The sequence below is a fragment of the Python bivittatus genome, unplaced genomic scaffold (genome assembly GCF_059951505.1).
Source record: "Python bivittatus isolate LINGU-HERP-01145 unplaced genomic scaffold, Pbiv_v1 ctg000020_np1212, whole genome shotgun sequence".
NCBI classification, from domain to species: domain Eukaryota; kingdom Metazoa; phylum Chordata; class Lepidosauria; order Squamata; family Pythonidae; genus Python; species Python bivittatus.
Genome location: NW_028277030.1, coordinates 112,254,041 through 112,276,118, shown reverse-complemented (window position 1 = coordinate 112,276,118; position 22,078 = coordinate 112,254,041). Strand labels below are relative to the sequence as shown.

Below are 22,078 nucleotides of genomic sequence, written 5' to 3'. Positions count from 1 at the left end.
AGAATAGTGAATCACTGATAAAATGGGGGATTATTAGCAAATATCGATTCTAGAGGATTTTTATTCTGGTCATAGCAAGAAAGGAAGTGGTTCCACTTCTGTTTTGTACCTAGTATAAACCCAGTAATTAACAGTATCCCTAAAATGGCCATTTAGATTTTTTAAAAATGTGCCAGTTAAGTCCAAAAAGACATTTAAAGACAACTTATTAGGACTGATGCTTAATTAGGTATATTTAGAACTCCAGTATTACTACCGTGGAACCACCAGTGAGGCAATCATAGGAAGACTGCATAAATCTTTTTACATCACTCTTCCTCCTAGAGCCTCCTCTCCAAAGAACTGCAAAAGCTAAGAAGTGCTGGTAACACTTGCACAGTGGGATCTACTCAACACAATAAAAATGCAGATAAATTTTGGAATGAAGATGCTTTAGAATATTTTAACTACATACTGTCTTACTTTGAGAAGTATTGCTTGAACATTGGAACATAAACATCCCAAGTAAACACAAAGGTGTTTCTGAAACAAAAATGATTACCTAGCTATGGAGATATGACTCAGAAGCTACCAAAACTAAGAATGAGGTAATATGACAAAAAGAGATTTTGTATGGAAAAAAATTAGGGGAAGCCATAAATGTGATAGCAATTAAAAGTGGCCATTATTCTCATGGCATATTTGTTATGTTGAAACAAGCAGCTTCTCATTCTAAACTATCACCCAATAGCCTGACAGTAGAGAACTATACAAAATGATTCTACAGTCTCACTTCAGGTCACTACTGAACACAGTAAATCTCTCCACCTGCTTATCAAGCATTCATTTATTCATTTAAATATTTGCTCAATGATTCAATTCATATCCACTCTTTGTTGTCTAAGCAGAATAACCAAGTGACCTCAGTGTGGTCCTGCTGCTGTACATGTCTCCAACATTTTAGCATGCTCTTCAGGCTATCACTTATCGTTCCAAACAGCCTTTTTCAAGGTAATTATCATATCTGACTGCATGTTTACAGCCTTTAGAGCAGCAACAACAACAACAAAAAAGTATTTCCTCTATAAATTTACTTCAGACTTAAACGTAAAATAAGCCTTACTATTTCCATTACTATACCTCTTCAACACATCCTGAAATGTAGAGGTATACACATGACTGGAAAGGGGAAATCTGTATTTGTTTTGTAATCTAGGCTGATTTCATTATGCTTAATTGTTTTGGTTTATTGATCTTCCTGTCTAGATCCCTCTCTGAGATCTATAGGTATAAGGTGGGTTACAAACCAATCAGCCAAACTTGTTTCTAATTATATTTTTGGTATCTACTCTAAGTAACTTTTGGTAGATGAGCAGAACAAAACTATTTCTATATAAAGAATGAATGAATGAATGAATGAATGAATGAATGAATGAATGAATGAATGAATGAAATGCAGCAAACAGTACATATAGTGCTATTATGTTATTAACAGGGACCATTCATAAAACACCATCAACCTCAAGTTTGGAAAATCAATGAGCAATTTTAACATGATCAAAACATGAATATAAACATTGACATCCCCATTTTTATGTTCAATAATGAAACTGCATTAGCAGACTCCTGCACTGGAAAAAGAGTTGGAGTAGATGGTTTCAAGGTTCATTTCAACCCTAACTTTCTATGAATCTAGTAAGTAGCACAGTTCTTTCCCAACACTATTCCCATCATCTAGAGATTTCAGGGACCTAAACAAGTTCAGCATATACTTCAGTTTCCCCCAATAATACCAAGTCCACTTTGTTCTTCCTTGTTGAAGTGAGGGGAATGGTGGCCACATACCTGAGTCCAAATGACATCAATAGTTCTATCCCCAACTTGAATAGGATCATAAAATTTAAATCATTTATCTCTGCCCATTAGGGGGAGATGGGTGGAGATAAATTTAATAAATAAATAAAATACTTTTAAACATTTTGGGGCCAAGAGCCACTTTGAGCGGCACACTGGAGCCTGATAATGCAAAACTTTAAATCTGACTTTGCTTAAACTTACTGTAAATTAAACATATTTAAATATGATTGCTCCCAATGGAATTCATAATTTTAGCTTTCTGACACACTACAGACAATTTAAGTGTTATAGTTCAGAGGGACTCTGGGGAACATGCAAAACTTTGAGAGGCTGATGTGGCCTTGAGGCTTTCAGATGAGCACCTTTGCTCTACTAGATCCCCACATAACACATTTTATTTGAAGCATCAGATTGGCCTACCTTCTTTCAAAGACATACTGATAAGGATCTTAGTTTTCTTCTTCTCAACTTTTTAACTTCCACACTTTACCAAAGAATGCTGTTGCATGGAATTTGATCATCAGCCATCTAAATTGCTTTGCTAAGCTAGTTAGAACATAGTTCAATCTCAGCAGGAAAAAAAATGCAGGCTAGTTTGGACTTGCAGAGCTCAACCCAACTCTTAATAGCTGAGTGTTTGACATTTAGTGTTCTTAATTTTCCCATTTGCTGCAAAAACAAATCAATGACAATATCCTTGTTTTCCAAGTCAAGCCTGAAAAGCACTTAGAAGACTGGGAGAAATATTGGAGAGTGTGCTTCCCACAACCATTTTAATGTAAACTTTTTATCTTGGAAAAAAGCAAGTAGGGGATGGGGCATGCAAAATTATTCATGGAGAGAAGAAGACTTGTCTCTTTTCCTCACTGTATGAAAAGCTGGGATTTGGAGGCTCCACCATGAAATTGCTGAACTGGAACTAATTAAGAAGTTTCCCTCCATTTAGACTTGAGTGGAGACATTTGTTTTCTGTTCCACTACAGATGTTAATTAGCATAGTTTACTGGGATGGCTGGATTATTACCAATGGCTGCTGTTCTGAATGGTCAATTTACTTATCTTGAGCTTTGCAAAGACCTTTTTTCTTTCTCTGCACTCCACTGCCATTGGGCTTCATTTCTTCTCTCTATCTCTGTGAATTTGCAGATGCACAGGCCAGCGTGTATCGACTATGTTGATACCTTGATGGCTGACCAAGGCTCCTGACACAACGAGAAGAGTATTCTGATTATACTATCTGCTTACCTAATCCACATTTGTTGCTTTTGTGGCATGGCATAATATGGTGACCCCTCTAGTACTGCTGGACCTTTCCCCCGATACATTTATACCTCACCCTGTGGTAGCACTCCCTGGATTGCACCTCTTCTTAGGAAGAAATAAACAACTTCAGGGAGACCCCTTCTCTTACCTCATTGTGTTCCAAGCAGCCAATCATAAGCTCTGTCAAAATAACCACACCTGTCCTCCCCACTCCAGCACTACAGTGCACAACAATTGGAGGGTTGCAATTATTGCTGCTGTCCAGAATGCTGTTGGTATGACGGCGCACCGACTGGATCTCTTCCAAATAGGCTGCAAGGTGTGAATAAATGAGAATTACATGTCTCAAATCTAATGCAGCTTTACATAAACTATGGCAAATAAGTTGGGGGGGAGCAACTTTCCTTTTAAATTATGATCATTTACAGTTCTTGGAAAACACTAATTATTTGGCCTCTGGACAGCAAACTGCACTGAATTCAGCAAGTGCCAGCAGGGTGTCGATTACTACTTGGGACTTTAAATTAATCAGCTGTTTAAAAAAATATACACTCACACTCTTCCACCCTTTGCAAATCCCAAGGTCCCTGAAGCAGATGACTGTAGACATTACTTACAGCAATTCCTGCGATTAACAGGCTGGGATCAGAACAACAGCAAGTTTCCCCTGAAACATGCCTGCTGGAGCAGTATCTAATGGGAAGGGAGCATCCATCTGGCCCTTTCCTTACCTTGCAAATTGTATCTGAATTTCAAGTATTTCTGCCCTACCCTCAACTTCCAAGTATCATTTTTATACCTAATGAAAAGTCTGAATAGCAAAACAAGCAAGCATCAGGTTTGCCCTTAGCTGCACCATACTTGATTTTTTAAAAATCCCTTTGGATATGACAGAATCTTTAACAGCTATGTTGTGTGATGTCAAACATGGCACAAGATTGCTTAGTCCTATCCAGGCATTCAGCTTTAAGGGCTACTGAATGCACAAGGGGAAGAGAATAAGGATGTTATGCCCTTCATGTAATTGATCCTGCTACCTTCCATGTTTCTGAGCCAAACTTCTCTAGTGGGGAGCCTTCTGTATCCAAATATGTTCTTAGAATGTTATATACAGAAAAGTATTTTACAGCAGCCTGATCATTGGCCCATCAAGTGCCATTGTATACAACTGCCCTCAGGAGACTGACATTCATAATGATTCTGCACATCACGCAGAGTCAGTGTGGAACATTTTGCTAGGACTCTCTCACAGAACTTAACTATTTCTTTCTATGGTCAGTACCTCTGAGCAAGAGACGTTCTTTAAAGTGACTTGTTAGCAACTCAATTATATGCTCTCTATGCTGGGATCTGGGTTCCTCTCTTTGGGAGAATCAGACTGGAAAACCAGCTGCTGATCCTTATTATGTGTGCTTTCCCTCTAATTCTGAATTTTCAAGTTCAGAAATGCTGGCTGGGGAATTCTGGGAGTTGAAGTCCACACTTCTTATAGTTGCCAAGTTTGAAAAACAGTGACCTAAGAGAAGCCAAGCAAAACCTTGGGAAACTGTGATAAGCACATAAGAATACTATTTAGGCATGCTATGGTCATTGTATTTTCTTGATGAAATGAATTCTGTTATGTTATTGCATATACTTTGGTAACATAACAGGATTCATTCCATCAAGAAAACACAATGGCCATCTATTTGTTATGTATTTTGCTCCTCAAAAAACATTTCTTACCAGTCCTCTTTTTGTTCTCACCCACCTTCCCTGCACCCCTGCCCAAAATAAAGACAGTTGCCATTACATTAACGTGTAAGAGAGCTTACAAAGGAAGTCTTGTTCTCCTGGACAACCATGATCTGGCCAGTTGGTGTACTGTAAATGCCACACGGTCTTCTCCTGCCCTAACAAAAGGTGCTTGACCTTCAGGCCCGTTGTGGCATAGCAACCAGAAACAGTCCGGAATTTGGTGGTCACTTTGAACTTTCCATAAGTGGCCGAGCTATGTTTTGAGCCAAGTTTGGGCCAGTAACGATGGCTTTTGGTTCTTCCTCTTTCCTACCCCGCCCCCAATGGAAACAGAAGCAAAATTAGCATCAATCATTGAAAGGAAAAAACAGATATTGCTATAGATCAAGTACTAAGTTGGCATGATACAGGTGTTACAATGTCAAAGTAGGATTGGAATCATCTGGATTCAATTCCTCATACAGTTCCCTGGATAGTTATGGGAGATTATATTCTATTACATTCTAGCCTACTCTATAGCCTTGTTGTGCAAGTACCATGAGCTATGGAGAAAACTATAGCTGCTGTTCAGAGTTCTTTGGAGGAAGGACAGGATAAATCAATGAGTAAAATGGCTATTCAATTTTGTTCCCTGCCAAATATAAACACAAGACTCGTGTTTTAGAAATCATATTCAATAAATGTAGAACTTGTGACTGTATATGCTAATTTAAAAGTATTATAGGTTAGCCAGTGGTGAGACAAAAGTAATAGTGATATATGCAGCCCTGAAAGAACAGTTGGGGCAGAGAGGCCACAGCACTGGACTAAACCTGAAGAGATTCAGGTTTAAATACATGCTCAGTGCGAGATCTGGAAGTAGTAGTAGAATAAATAGCAGTCATAGGAAAAGGAGTATGGCTGTATACTCCAATAAACTTTAGAACAGGGTTTTCAGGCTTTGAAGATCATGGACTCCTTTTGGTGAACAACTGATTTGGCAGCATCCAACAGCTACAGAACACGTGTGCTCAGGCACAGGATTACTGACATGCACCCCTCTACACACAACATCTGCCTTATATTCAATAACTTGCTTGGTAATCAGAGGTGTGAACTTTGAAGAAGCAGGATAGAAAAAGTACTGATGCTTTTGAACTTTGGCACTGGAGAAGACTCCTGAGAATATCACGGATAGCCAAGAAAACAAACAAATGGATCATCGAACAAATCAACCCAGAGTTCTCCCTCAAGGCACAAATGACCAGGCTCCAATTATCCTACTTCGGACACATTATGAGAAGACCCAACTCTCTGAAGAAGGCTCTAATGCTGGGAAAGATGGGAGGAAAGAGAAGAGGGTGACTGAAAGCAAGGTGGATGGACTCAATGACAGTGGCAATGAGTGCCCCATTGGAAGAGCTGAAAGACCAGGTTAGGATGGAGAAAATCGATCTATGTAATTGCTGAGAGTTGGCACTGACTTGATGGCACATAATCAATCAATCAATCAATCAATCAATCAATCAATCAATCAATCAATCAATCAGTTAGTCAGAGGTGACCAGGTTTTCATGCTGGTGAGTTCATGCAACTCTGTGCAAGCAACAGAGTGGGCTGGAAGAGGAGGGACAGATTTCAGCCAATGCATTATCATTACAATTACCCCTCCCTTTCCAGGGCTCAGTTTGTGTTAGCATTAGAAGAAGCAAAGTCACAGAATTGCAGTAGGCTGGAAGAGAAGGAACAGACTGGTAGATACAGACATAAATGTATAGACAAGAGATATATGTACACATACGCACATACATACACATGCAGTGTTTCTATGCTACCAGTGGAGAAGAGGAGTGTCCCTGCAGCTACCACAGAAATACAAGCTAGTAAAACCATTTCCAGACCAGTAATCATTACGAGTTTGTTTCGACTGCCAGCAGAGTTTACACCAAAGAAAGATTACACTGAGAAACAGCTCTAAAAAAAAAGTCCAACAAAAATCTATATAAAATTGCTTTAATGGCTGGATCAAGTGCATTTTATGTCATTAGCATACAAAATGTTCAGAGATTGAAAAGCCAGCAATGCAAACAGTCCCCCTGCCTGGGTGTCTTCTCACGCACCTACTGCCAACTGAATCATAAAATGAAGCAGTGAAAGGTCAGCCTTTCATTTTGTTCCTGGGAGGCTTCCTGAAGAAGTCCATTCAGGAGGCTGTCAGAAATATCTGGAGAGTTTTGCAGGAGAAGCCCAACAGAATTAAGAGACAGGTATAAGGATGTTGAGAGAATGACTCAAAACTCTCCTGGATTGCTCCATATCCCAGAGATTATACATTTGGATGTTCAGATTCTGTAACTATTGCCACAGACAAAGTGTATTGTTCAAGACTTTCTACCAGGAATTCACAGGACTATGGCACAGCTTGTGTTTACTTAGGAGAAAACAAAATCAGGAATTTTAGCATGGTATGAATTCCCATTGCAATTATTACGTAGACATTTCTACTATCGTGGGGTCCCAAAGATTCCCTGCATCATTTAAAAAAAAAAAAAGCCTTAATAGGCATGTATACATATAACCACAGTTCAGGTCATAAGACTGCCTTGTTCTCTGTGGTTGTTTAGGAAGCAACTTTTTCCATGGCCCAATTATTCTGTAACAGTGCATTTAATGGACTCTTGCTCCCCCTTCTGAACAGCTGATAGCTGTAAATGTTTAAAATGGGAATGATCAGGCCACACTGCTTGAACAGAACGGCCGACCCTCTGGGCCTGTAAAGTCCATGCAACTGAACTGGATTCAGAGCTGCTGGTAGCTGGTGCGTGCCAGTTTTACAATGCAACGTACAGTTTGGGGATTATCTGTTTTGCTTGGCATAGAACAGCAGACTTTTTTTTCCCCCCACTTGATACTTTTACAGGAACAACAGCTTCTGGTCTCTTTGCAGCTGATAAGGATTCTAGTATGCAGAGGTGGCCTTGGTTGAGCTGAGAATGTCATTCTTTTCAAAGAAGAGCAGCTTTGTGTTCTCAGAATTCACTGGAATTCTGTTTGCTTTGTTTGGCATGCTACAACCTTCTAATGGGGCTAGAACGTTACAAACAAGGTTGTAATGGTTGAGTCATCCCAGGCAGAAGTTCAAAGGATTTAAAACAAAACAAAACAAAACAGGAGAGTAAAGGGCCAGCAAAGACAAGCACGTTATTTCAGAGAGGCCTTCCTATAGCACAAAACGCACACATGCGTAACTCTTTAGACACCCCTCCCTCAAGGGTATGCAGGATAAAACACGGGCCTGCCACAGAACAGTCCTCGCTGTAACAGAGGACAAGCTGATCAAAAGGGAGAGAACAAATCCACAGAGGAAGACATGTTTCAAGATTTGAAAAAATGAAAAGGGAATTAAATTCATGGCATGGGGCCTGGTTATTTGAGGGACTACCTGTTTCTGGTTGTTTCTGCCTGTCCCGTGAGACTGGGCAGAATCTTCTCTTTAAGTTTAACTTGTATTAGCTTTTAGTATTGTAATTAAAGTGCTTAATAAAGATTATATTAAAAGAGAGAGATTGGACACAATGAGCGCCCTTTGGGTCAATCGTCATGCTTCATCGATCAAGCGGTGTTGTCTTGTGGGACTCAGGAAATCTGCCCTCTCTGTTGTGGTGTCTGCTGGGAGCGATCCCAGCCTGATGATGTTCAGGAAGCTATTAAAGACCTGGCTATTTTCCCTGGCTTTGGTTGAAGGTTGAACCCTAGTTGGATGGGGGCGGGGGGGGGGGGTGTTGGTTATATGCTGTTTCTGGACTGCTCATGATTTCTTTTTGTCCTTTGTGGTTGTTGTTTTTTTTTAATTGTAAGCTGCCCAGAGTCAATGGGACCCTATAAACTGTACCTATAAATAAATAAATAAATAAATATCTTTACAAAGATGTTTTGAGGCCCAAGTATGGGTAAAAAAATGCAAGGAGGGAAAACGTATTTTACTACATGTATTAAACTTCAAGTGAAAAGAACCTTTGAATACATGTATTAAAATCAAGGGGGTCAGTGGCAAACTCATGTGGATGAATTACCACACATGATCACACTCAGAGTTAGGGGTAAGCCACGTGGCCTCCAGTTGGTTGGTTCTTCAACACCCATCAGTCTAAGCTGGCATAGCCGATGGCAAAGCTGTAGCTGTTTTATTATTTTATATCCCACTTTCTCTCCAGCAGCAAAAGGCACCTTACACTGGAATCTTCCTTTATTTTATCCCCATAACAACTCCAAGACTTAGGTGGGGCAGAGAGAAAATGAATTTGCAAGTTGCCTATCCCTGATTTGAGAAGATTTATTACTGCCATAAATGAACACCGTTTTTGTGCTAAGTTTGGAGAGCTAACAACTCTTCCCTTTTCCATTCTCTCTTTTCCCTGCCCCAAATTTGATTCTTTGCTATCTTAAATCATCAGATGTCCTATAAAACAAGAGAATGCTGGGCAAGATATAAATTGAACTGACTCACCCCTAGTGTTACTTGGATGCTTTTCAAATCTCTGTAGGGTAGTGGTTAGTGCTGACTTAGGAATGACATGTCCTCAGTTCATTTCCATGTTTAGCCCTGCTACTCAATGGCTTATTTTTTCATACTGTTGATATTTTAACTGCTATTTGTGTAAGCTGCCATGAGTCTGAATAGATTTAGCAGCATATAAATGAAATGAAATTAAAACAAAACATTATTTCAGCCTAAACAAAGCACAGTTAGAATTTCTGCTTTTGATTAGCTGTGGTTTGTTGTGTTGTCCAGAGTGTCACATTGCAGTTAACATTAACCATGACTGATTTAAATTTTTAATTTAATTAAAATTACATATAATGATTATGATTACTCTCTAGTATGTATTTAGAATTCTTTTCCTTCTGTCACATTCAAAATGACAATTTTATAACTACTTTGGAGGTCTCTGGATGGAGGAGGGGGAGCATGCCTAAGGCTTTTGTGGATCATCACAGTTCACCTACACTGGAAGAGAAAGTTTCCAAACTCTTCTTCCTGGCTGCATAAGAGGAAGAAAGGGGAACACGTGAGCCTGGGAAATGGCCAGGGTTTTTAACATCTCACTTAGCCACAGCTCAGCCTGATGCTCTAATGCAGCTAGTCCACCTCCCTTGAAATATCTTTTTCCTGGCTGGGAAGGTTCTGTTTGTGCTCCACTGCAGATGTTTCCTGTCATGTTACATACCTCCTCTGCTGTCACCATGGCTATCACATTGACTCCTTCCTCCCACACCATTTGCCAGAAATCATGGCATGTTTGTGGCAAAGGTCCTTGGGTAGCTATGTAGTGCCATTCTTCTCCACCTACTGTCACCTAGGGAAAAGAGAGAGAGAGATCACTTTCATAACTGAGCCACCTCATAACTCTCCTATGGGTGCTTATAACATGCTGAACTGATCTATCCATTTCTGCTCTTCTTAAGGCCAGAAACCAAATCAAGTTTATATTTCTATCTACTAGCTCAAAGAAGAAGTTCTATATATGAACAATATTCAAGTAATTGGATGGTCCCAGCCTAGCTTTGATGGAAATACATGTCTAAAAACAAAACAAACAAAATACAACCTAGGGCTGGAGAAGAAAAGTGTTGGTTAGTCTAGGATGGAAGCCACTTCTTATTTCTGGTTGTCCTGTGAAATGCTCTCTCCTTGTCATCCCTCCCATTGTAATATTTTTCTGGATAAACTTCCTGATAAAAAATAGGTCTGCTTTTGTCACCTGTAGTGCCATTCTACAACTGTACTCTGTATATATAAATGCATCTATATGGAGTTTCCAGCAGTCTATGTTCTATCTGATAATGCCTGTTTCTTTTCTAGAAATGAAAAATTCCAGAGCTGACTAAAACCAGTCAAAGTAACTCTGGCAATTTCAGAAAGGTTTAAATCAGGACTTATATGTCTTAGTCAATTTAAAAGAAAGGAGAGAAAGGTGTGTGTTGATGGTGGTAAAAAAATAAACATGCTGACAACTGAGATTATTTACCACATGTGGCTAGAATATCTGTAATTTCAGCAACCCAGACAAACATTAAACTGTAAAAAATGCAGACAACCCAACCAAGACTGGCAGAGGAATAGGGCAAGGTCTTATCAGAATATTAGGGGAGCTCAGCTTTGGTTACAATTCAAAGGTCCATTTCCAACCTCCTGGCACAAGGCCCGAACAAAAATCCATAAATAGTCAAGAGTGAGAGTATGGCCTGGAACATGGAGGCATAGTATTGTCCTGACTGCAGGATATTAAATATTGGTAACTGAGAGAAAAACCACTTACTGTGTGACTGAGGCCAAAAAAAAAAAAAAAATTGCAGATGGGGTTTCACCTTCTGAGCAAAAGAACATCTGCTTGGCTTCTGCCTCAGCCACTTGGAGTACAGGAAAGAAAGTACTGGCAACATAGAGAGTTGTATATGACTACAGATCAGCACATGCCTCGACATGTGCTACAGAACAATATGGGTATGTCCAATGCTGATACACCAGATGAAATATGAGGTTTTAAAACTGGCTAGGGAGAATTCTTTCTTGGCCCTTGCCACCTGATGGGGTGAAATTATGCCTTCCCAAACAATTTCTCCTCCCATAGATAGATGAAAAATGTTCCATTCAGTAATCAGTCATCCAAGCTAAGGCAGATAGTGCCAAAAGTACCCAATATCTTCTAGCCACCAGGTCTTTTGGCAGAAATCTGATAGGATTCTGATTTAGAAGGCTTTTAACTCAACAAGGGGTTTTAGTGTTGCAAATTATGACCAAACAGCTCTTGGAACTCAAGAGAAATATCTTGCAGGAAGGTATGGTTAGAGCTAAACATTATTTGGACCAACCATGAAAAGTTATCATTACAAATAGATGTATTCATTTTTTTTTTAAGCAACACAACAAACTGTTAGATAGAAATTTGAAATGATTTTCTTCTAAACTCCTTTACTCTAGGTATGATATTCAGCGTCACCATCAGTTAGACATGTAAGCCAAGACGTTTAACTTTGAAAATGTTGTCCTAAAATCCTAAAATCCCTAGCCACCTTCCTTAGGTTCCTTGCAGTTGTTTTGAAAATGATAGGAAAAGCCATATACACTGTCTTGAATCAGATTCTTTTGCAAATAGTTCAGCGGTTTCAGATTCAGATTGCAGAATGAAACCAAGAATAAAGCCAGGTCAGGATCGAAGAATGATTGGGTTTCTAATCTGAAATCAGGCCCTAACTAAAGATGCCAATGATTTCATCTATCCATGGATTTCTATACAGAGGTGCACTGGCAGCTCACATAAAACTTGTTAAAACAATACATTAAGAAGTTTAAAATTGGCATAAATTAAGAACATGGATCGATAATGAAGCTCAAGCTCAGATACTTTGGTCACCTAATGCGAAGAGAGGACACTTTGGAAAAGACCCTGATGCTGGGAAAGATTGAAGGCAAAAGGAGAAGAGGACGGCAGAGGATGAGATGGTTAGATAGCATCACTGAAGCAATGAGCATGAAACTGAGCAAACTCAGGGAGGCAGTGAAGGACAGGAAGGCCTGGCACAATATGGTTCATGGGGTCACAAAGAGTCGGACACGACTTAACGACTGAACAACAACAACAAAGAACATGAAAATAGTCTTAAAGATGAGTTTGCAAATATAATAAATAAGACCTTTCAATAGTAGAAATGAAAACAGAAATAAAATTAAAGAACTGCATTGGAGCCTGAAGAAATAAAAAGGTCTCTGCCTGGCAATGGAAAAAATAGAATACGTTGCAGAAGAGAATCTCTGGGAAAGGACCAACACTGAGGCAATCTGCTCCGAAGCAATCACCCACCATATCTGAAGTGTGTGTGTGTGGGGGGGGGGGGGGTCATAAGCATAAGAGCAGATTCCTAAGAGCAGAGGGCAGAAGCCTTCAAAATAACTCAGTCTAATGCATAGACAATGTTTAGGCCTATTCCAAATAAAGATAAGAACTTACATCAAGAAACCTCCCAGCACTAGTGTACTTGCAGACATTCAGTGAAATCCAATCCAGACAACACAATTGATTCTGGAATTTTCCCTACCACAGGCTCATTCACTGGGCTGAAGCAATCATTATGTTCCTCTACATAAATTAGGGATGAAACAGCAAAACCCTGTGCCTATTTTACTCAGAAGTACATTTTGCTGATTCTAATAGGGCAATCGTGAGTATCTAGGAGTGGAGCCCAAATGAAACCATATGGTTACTCTTTAAATGTATAGATTTAGAATTTGAAATGCACTTCCCATATTCATTTTTAGGTGTAATAAATCCAGAATGACAATTACAGCCTAGTGACAATGGGGTGGGTTACATATTAGCCACTGAGGCCAAGAGGGTTGCCTCTTTGGTAACCAGCCTGCCAATTTGGTCCACGTCTCAGCAAGCACTGGAACTCTGCTCAACCAGGTTCATGTCAACTTCTTTAACCCACAATTGTTACACTGCTCGTTTTCCCCATCATTACCTTTATGTGTGATGCATTGATATAGCCTGTATTGTTTTCTTTGGTTGGTACCAGCTCCACTCTGTTCTCTTCATATGGAATGACTTCTCTGACACGATTGCGCTCAGTGTTCTCAGGAAGAGTGGCAGTGGTAAAGATTCCGTCTGCCTTCTTCTTTGGAATCTGCTCATACTCGGTGAACACCATCCCCTCTTCCAGTTTCCTCCTCAAGGTTTTGCACTACCATTTTCCATTAAAGATATAAATGAAAAGAGAGTGTTTGTCTAAAAGGCAGTTCCAACTTGCAGGGTCCTTATTCTCAAATGGGATGATGTACTAAATATCACCTGAGAAAACATATCTAAGCTTCCGAAACAAAAACAAAAACCTGTCACTCCTTACTGTTACCTTGTCTGAATTAACATTTCTCATATTTTTGCTTAAAACATTTATCTTTAAAAATATAAATATTTTCAAAATACTAGTAAGCCAGACCTTTTGAGTTTAGCTTCACTTTCAGAGAGTACAAGGGCACATCCACGTTTTCTGGGCAGAAGTTGTTTGCCACTACCTTCTTTGTTGCTTCCCCCACCCCCAACCTTTCCAGTCTAGCCAGGCGCAAATGAGGTTAGGTAGAATTTATGGTTCAGCAGGTAGTAGAAACCCGGCCATTGGCATGGTGTGTGAGCTATTACATTTAGACATAATATGGTTCAATATCTATTATGTGAGCACAGCTACTGCTTTTTGTTAATCCTAGTTTAGGACCGGTGTACATAGAGTGGTTAAAATCTTGAATACGTTTGAATTAATACTGGTGAGGTGCTGGAGACCAAGGTTTCAAGCCCAGATTTAGAGTGCAAGAATTCACCCTCTCTCAGTTTAATCTACCCTCATAGAGTTTTGAAGGATACACTGGCAAAGGGAAACGGCTATCTGTCCTACCATTAGCATTTAGAAGTAAGGAAGAGTAAAAGTGCTCCATCGTTTAGAAACAAACAAACTGCTCATGAACTAATTCATAGGCAAGACTTAGATAATCTAGCATGGTCCCAAAAACATTTCTCCCCATGTTGCACTGGTGATCCCATGCATACAATCCCAATTTTACAGTTAACAAAGATATAGCGTATTATTACCCAGGTTTTTAAAAATTCTTTAAGAATGACTGTTGCTGACAGAACCCCCCCAGAAGTGTGCTTTGTTTTGCAAGTCCTATTCTTACCCGTTCATCCATTGGCACCTTGGCTCCTTCATCTTGGCTATCCTCAGGCACTGGAACTCGAGCAACTGAGAGACCATTGAGTGCTGCCAACATCAAGGGCCTCTTCTGGGCTTCCAGGCCTGCCATCTTCTGTTTCTCTAGATACTTTTGGCAAGAAAAGGCACGTTTTCATCTCAGGATGATTAGAAATAATGCCAGCAGAACGTTGGAATGTCATTTTAATCTCCCACAAAATCTACAACACCAACTGAGGAGTGCAGATGATTGCCATTAGCAGAACAAACCCAAATGCATCTCCTAAACTTCCTATTATTTCCTTGGGGAAGGAGATAATATTCTGCCATGAATGCAGAATTTTAATTTCAACGGAACAGTCCCACAATACAGAGGACTTGCCATCAAAGACAGTCCTCTCTCTCTTTCATACTCTCCGCCTAATGTAAATGTTAGCCACAGAATGAGCAACACAAACTAGCCAAGCAAACCACAAAAATCATACATAACACCCAGACTGTTGATATGCTTTAAATGGCGTTATCATGCTGAAATTAAAACAATGAGCTCAATCAAGCATATACTAGATAAAAATACATCTCTCCTCAATCCCACCAAAAAGGCCAACTGGAAAGGGTTCATATCAGGTGAGTATTGAGCAAAGCTGTGAGCTGTAAAATGGGAACTCTCTCCCCCACACTCTCTGTCCCATTCCTGTTTACTTCCAAATCTAGGTTCAAAAACCATAAGTGCCAGTAACTTGCCATTTGTGATGCCATCTCTCAGAATTCATGAATGCTCCTGCGCTTTTTTGAATTGCTCCCAGTTGACAAAAGGGAGGGCATTCTTCATGGGGGTGGGGGTGTCACAAAATGCCTCTCTTGTCTTCTTTCAGCTTAGTAATAATATGTTTCTACCTTTCAAATATATGATTCACAGTTTTATATGTAAATTTCGAAAGAATTCTCGAATATTGTCCAGTGTGCAACTAGTCTCTTTATAGTTATTATAATTAAAATTGTCTTATGATTTTGTAATAAATAGCTGCATTTCAGATCTAGGTGGTCTGGCTTGATGTTGAATGCCTGAAGGGAAACTATTCTTCTGATTCCCCCAAAGCCTTACCACTTCATAAACCTCTCTGGGGAGTTTCCAGATCTTCAAAAGACAACAAAAATATGTCTAGTTACTACTGGATGACCTGGAAACAACATAAGCCAAGGAATGATGAACTAGGGAGGGACTGTGTAAAAAAATGTACCCTGGCTTGAAGATCCAATTAATGTTCTTTCAACCTGAGCAGCCTGAGTAATATAGATTTTGGATTTCTTGTTCAGCTTGGAAATATGTGAACATCAGCAATTCTACATTTCTGTTCTTATCAATGATTCTACTTTCAGGTGAAGAAAATAAACAGATTTCTTCATACAGTACAGATTTAAACTATGGAACCAACTATAACGATGACAGACAACTTGAATAGCTTTCATAAGGGGGTCAGATAGCTATCAATGGCTAGTGGCTACAATGGCTATTCACTGTTTCAACAATCAGAAGCAAGATGTCCCTGGATATCAGTTGCTGGAAAATATAAGCAGGATGGTGCTGTTCACCCATGTCCTGCTCGTAGACTTCCCCGTGACATCTGGATGGGTACTACAGCAACAGAATGTTGGCCTAGACATGTTTTTAGTGTGATCCAGCAAGTCTCTTCCTAACTTCTCAGTAGTTCAGACTTCCCATCTGCTTAAGCATCAGTGAATTCTAGTGTGTTCTAATTTAAGTATTCTGAAAATCAAACATTCTAACTCTGGGCATGATCCAGACGAAAGTCATTTATCTATTTCAATTATTTTTATACTAACTTCCTGAAAGCCACAGTTAAGAGCTTTTCAATTCTACTCACTTCAGTGAAAGACTTAAACTTTAAATTAAGTTTCTAGCCAATATGATTATAATTGCAGTTTAATAAAGAGACATTCTTGGACCTGAATCTTTTCCCTCAATAGCCCATATGTTCAAACAGAGGCATATGCCCTTAATTTAAATTAGCTTTGAAAGAGGCTTCTTTTTAATGGCACAGCAGATATTTCTTTTCAAATGTAACATATGGTTACGTTCAGAGATACCTCTATATCAGATGAAAATATACTCACCCTCATTTCCCTTTCTATGATACTGTCTTCAATGGAGAACATTTCAGACACAGGCCTCTCCTTCACTGGCTCTTTCTTGACCCTCTCCTTGACACTTGTGAGGTCTGGCTCAGAGATCGATGGACCAAGGGAAGATCCATTCATCATGCTCTGATCGGTCCGAGATATGCTAATTGTCCTCGCTGGCCCTGGCCTCACCACCTTGGCTCGAGACACAGCCAGGGAAACATTATTCATCTGGTCATTCCGCAGAGTTCCATTGCTAACACTTTTCCTGGGACCAGGATACTCAGGAGGAGGTTTGTTAGGTATTCGAGCCAAGGCAGCTTGCAACTGAGCACTATACTCCATGTTTTCATGTAGGGCTGCCATGGAAGGTACAGATTCTGAAGCTTCTTCCTCATCTTCACTTTCACTGCTGTGGATCAGCATTGTAGCATCTGAGAAAGTCTTCTTGTGATGGTAGTGAGGGAGCTGCTGAATCTCATGCCCCCTTTGCGCCACTTCCTCTGGCTGCACCTCATTGCGTAATGTATTTCTGCGTGGCAAGGGAGCATTTAGGCTTTTTAAAGCCATGGCTTCCATTCCACGCACCATATTACTTATCACTTCTAAACTGTGGCGTTTGTTGATGGCTGCATGATGTTTAGCTGCCATAAGAGGTTCACTAACTTCCTGAAGTGACTGATGGACAACAGGGGCACTATCTTCTTGAAAAGTCTTCACTGAAAGCTGCACTTTCCGAGGGACCAGATCAGGACTGCTGCCAGTGACATATTTGTGGCGGTGACTTGCTAGGTCAGGTGTACTGGTAGCAGGACGTGGGCGTGGATAGGGTGGTGGTGGCCTGAAAAGATAGTTCTTCAGTATGTGTGCAGGGCCACATCTTTGATTATTGGGGAACTGCATATTGGCCAGCTCTGGAGTGCTAACTGTATGGGAAATGGCACTAGCTGTTGTTTTTGTCTGCAAAGCATTCATGGGATTCACTTGCTCAGAAGGAGTCACATGTTTTTTATAAGTGCCTTGAGGACCATACGCAATGGTATAAGAAGGTCTCTCCTGAATTTCTGGTTGACTGTATACAAGGTCTTTGGGTTGGCTGTAAACATGAGTGTTCCCAATGTTGAGGTTCCTCAAAGACTGGCTTTGGCTATCAGTGTGAATCACTCCTCTCTTCATTTGCCTCATTACAGTGTCATAATCTGGTGTTGGCCTATATGAAGGTACAATTATTGCACTATGTCTATGGCTTGGGATGTAATCTGCTTTCATAATGTCACTTCCAGGAATACTAAGGTTGGAGGATACTGGAGAAGCTTGGATGAAGTTCTGCGAGTGGTTGAGAGAGTTCATACTTTGGGCACTGCACACACTGCCATTTGGGACATTGCCATTCAAATAGCTGAAGTCCATTGCACATCTGTCCAAGCTAGTCTGAGATCTATAGTAAAAAATGTCTTCATTTCCATGAAAAATGCTATCTGTGTGCAGGAGAAGTAGAAAAATGAATTGAAAATACAATGAATAGGCTAAAGAAATATATAACAAATAGAAAAAGGGATGCAGAAACATTACTGGGGCTACATCTCAGTTTCAGCCCTACTGCATAACCAAAATCTCATCCCTGATGCCTGTGGAGAAAGAGGTCCAAAGCAGTTTTGGAGTTCATTACATTTAGGAACAGCATTGCCAGCAGGCACAGGGACTCAGGATCACTATCTTTTGAACTAATAAACACTGTTATTATCACTATCCAATAGGTTCTGGTAAGTATAGAATTCTTATTTACTGGGAAAGCTTTGTATATGCATCTGTCTGTTGATCTAAAAACTGTCTTTTTTCCTCCTTGTTAATAGGAAGTCTGCTTGCACAAATATTTTGTGCACTCATCTGAGTACATGCAGGGCTCTGGATTAAAAGCTCCAATAGTGACCATGTATTGCTGACTGCAGCCCTATTCGAAAGCTGTGGAATCTGAAGTAAGGCGAAATGATGGTGTGCGTGTACTGCCCCTGCCACTTACCTCCACCACCATGTTGATGGGGGTAAGTCCAGAAGAATAATGGTATTCACATTCAGCTGGGAATAGTTACAGTTGCATTTCAGATGTTCTCCACTCACTCAAGGAAATTGGAGGGGGACTGGTAAGGAAGGAACTTCTACTCTCTTGTTCCAAAAACTCAGAAGGCCAAATAGACAAGCCTTCTGTGGTAGCTTCCAAATTCTAGAACTCTCTACCACCAGAGGTCTGTAAAGCTCCCCCCCCTTGACATTTTTAGATCTTCAAAGACTAGCTAAGTTTTATTGGTGTCCATCTTGCAGGGAGAAATTATTTATAATTACTATTGCTTTTTATATTTTTGATTTATTTCAGTTGCTGATTTTATAATTTCAAGTGTTATAGTCTATCCAGAGTCTTTTACATAAAAACTGTAAAATAAATAAATAAATGTTCCAATTTTCATTGGGACCCCTCTAAGAGGAGACAGGGATACAAATATACTTTTTCTAAAGTGTAGCAAAAATAAAGCAACCACCTGTTTCCATAATTTAAGATAGAATCAGAACTATTTCATTATTCCCACCAGCCTGTTCCCATTTCAAAGCATACCTTTTCTCTCTGCAAGTTTAGATTTTGACACAATAGAAATGATATCCCTTTCTAATATTTATTAATGTACTATTTGTTTATTTATTTACTTACTTATTTACTTACTTCACTTTCTATGCTATTCAGTTCCTAAAGCCAAGTACTAGCCAGTTCACCAGGTCCCTCCCATGACAATCCCATACAAGATCAACAGAGAGCTTTGACCGCACAGTAGCTAAGAACTATCGCTGTAAATCAGAAAGGTTCTATTTCAAATCTGACAACTACCATAAACTATGTCCCTGGCCAGTGAGCCAAATACAAGCACTGAGACCTCTGAATCTAGATCTCTGGACTTCTTGCAGGCCATGATTCCTGACCAGTCTGGTTCTAGTTGTCTGAGATTATTTATGTGGTCCTGCATGAACTACAAAGCTGATAGACAGTATGTTGAACAAACGTGGAAAGGCAAAACCTGGATACAAACTTATTTTGGAAAGGGGACACATTTACCAAACAAGGATTAAAGTCATTTAACTCTGCCCCATCTTTGGCCTATTTCAGGAATGTGGACTGCACAAATATTGACTAAGGTATACAAACTTCATGAGACAGAAAATTGCATATCATATTGCAAAAAATTAGTTCAATATTGTGAATTGCTTTTTAAAAAGTATGTACCATACCCAATGCTGTTGCTATTATTACCATCATTCCCATCCCCATCACTAACCTTGTGAATTGTGAGTTTCAGTGTAGTGTTCTCCGCATTGGACATGCACAGGAGGCATAATAAATGGGTGTTGCCTTGGCTAAAAAGTAAAGTAAAATAAAACATACACATTGGACATTTGTTTATGGAATAAACATAACAGCAACTCTTCTATAATCTGTCTACAAAATTGTTTATTACAATCAAATGTTTGTAGTTGGAGCAGCTCTAGAATATTGTTTGTCTCTTGAGCTCCTCACTCATGGCAAGATATTTACCAAAGATGATCTACTCCATGTAGGTCGCCGCCTGATGGGGGGAGGAGAATTTGATTGTCTGTGGGGAAAAAATGGAAATGATTCTTGATAATTATAAATCTGTAAAATACAGAACACGTATTCTTATGCAAGTGGTATGAAAAGACTGTTGCATACTGTAGTAATCTGTTTTGAAATGGATATGAAAATATGTAAACTAAAGAAATAGAAAGCATTTATAAAGGCATTAACATTTTCCATCACACATGCCTTTAAAAAAAAGAACAGATTTAATTTAACCTGAAAATGCAAAAATTAAATTCAATAGAAAAACTAAACCAAATAATCAGAAGCAATTTGATATCATTTAGGCCAGCTTTCCTCCAATTAGAGTTCTCCAGGTGTGTTTGACCACAACTTCTATCACCTCCATAATTGAGGTGATGAGCATTATAGTCCAACAGATATGAAGGGCACCAGGTTGGAGAAGGCCAGTTTTGGAAAAGGTAGAAAAAATATAACAGTAAGAGCATAACAAATCACCCAACAACATAAAGGCACACGCAGGCCAAGAGAGAAACAAGCAGGTGAATGGAATATCATGTTAAAATAGTAAGATGCATGGAGGTGGGAGAAAGAACCAAGAGGCAGAAAAGAAAAAAAATATTCACAAAGTACAGTAGAAATAAAGTGCTTACGTGTAGAAAGGAAAGGTGGAATTCCTCATCTTAGAGTTTCTGATCTGGTAAATGACGTGATGTGCAATTAGAAAATACCCACTCACACCCACATCTACCCAAATTGCAAACAGCAGAGCGAAAAGATACAGATTAGGGAAAAGTTTGCAGCTAGAAATTACAGACCCTGGGGACTAATGCTATAAACCCCACCAACATACTGTTTTACTGAATTCTGAAGACACAACTGACCACTTCTCAGACAAGACTCTATAATTGTCAAACAAAATAATATCAACATCAATACAACAAATATGTCAAGGCCATCTCACATGAAAAACAATTCCTCAAACTTCACATATATTCTCCAAACCATCATGTTTTCACCCAAAATCAAGAAAATTCTGAATGCTAAGAATTTCATATGTAAAAATAAAAGCTCTAAATTTCATACCCTGTGTATGTCAGATGGCAGGGAGACCTAGAATGAAATGAATGGGAGAGCAGAGGGGCTGAAAATGGGCCTGATCCAGCTGCAATGCCTCTTTTTCCTTTTGCTGTTCCCCCAATCACCCCATACAAAATCTACTCCCACCCGATCTGTGACTCCAATCCGGATCAAGTCACCACACATTTTTTATTACTTTTTATTGAAACTGCATGGAGAGAAACCTCCAGGAGCTTTCAACCACTACAAAGATGGCCAAGATTTTAGTCAAAAGACCCCGAAATCTTGCTTCTGGACTACAGATTCAGATGGTTCTACATTTATTTGAATTCTGTGGATGAACTGTGGCCTGGCCCTGCTCTTCTGTTTGTCTGTGAGTTACTGGTGGACTCTGTTTCTAACCTCATTATTGCATTAGGTTTCCCTATTCATGGTGGCAATTTCTATGAAAATGAGGTCACTGCGTTGAACTATGTGACTGAAACTCATAAGTCATCCCTCCTTATCTTCTAGACCTTACAGGTACAGGAGAGCAAACATTACTTCCTTCCCCCTAGTCTACCAATCCCTACCTCACCTCTAGAAAATATTTGCTATTATAGGGGATATTCTATTCCTTATCATGCTGTCTCTCCTGCCATCCTTTTAGGTTTTCTTCTTTCTGAAACTGGTTCTAAGTACAGAATATACTTTGTAATA

The 22,078-nt window shown here is 39.6% G+C and overlaps 1 protein-coding gene across 3 annotated transcripts in view; it reads right to left on the bottom strand.

Annotated features, from left to right (window-relative positions):
* PTPN14 (protein tyrosine phosphatase non-receptor type 14) overlaps positions 1 to 22,078 on the bottom strand; it is a 161,378-nt gene that overhangs the window by 31,417 nt on the left and 107,883 nt on the right. For all 3 annotated transcript variants that reach the window (XM_088146732.1, XM_088146725.1, XM_088146728.1), the window contains exons 11-18: positions 20,276 to 20,333; positions 20,019 to 20,097; positions 16,693 to 18,176; positions 14,543 to 14,686; positions 13,339 to 13,557; positions 10,044 to 10,172; positions 4,914 to 5,145; positions 3,248 to 3,411 (exon numbers count right to left, since the gene is read on the bottom strand). In XM_088146732.1, the coding sequence (XP_088002858.1) occupies positions 3,248 to 3,411; positions 4,914 to 5,145; positions 10,044 to 10,172; positions 13,339 to 13,557; positions 14,543 to 14,686; positions 16,693 to 18,176; positions 20,019 to 20,097; positions 20,276 to 20,333 (2,509 nt within the window). The remainder of the gene's footprint in view (positions 1 to 3,247; positions 3,412 to 4,913; positions 5,146 to 10,043; positions 10,173 to 13,338; positions 13,558 to 14,542; positions 14,687 to 16,692; positions 18,177 to 20,018; positions 20,098 to 20,275; positions 20,334 to 22,078) is intronic.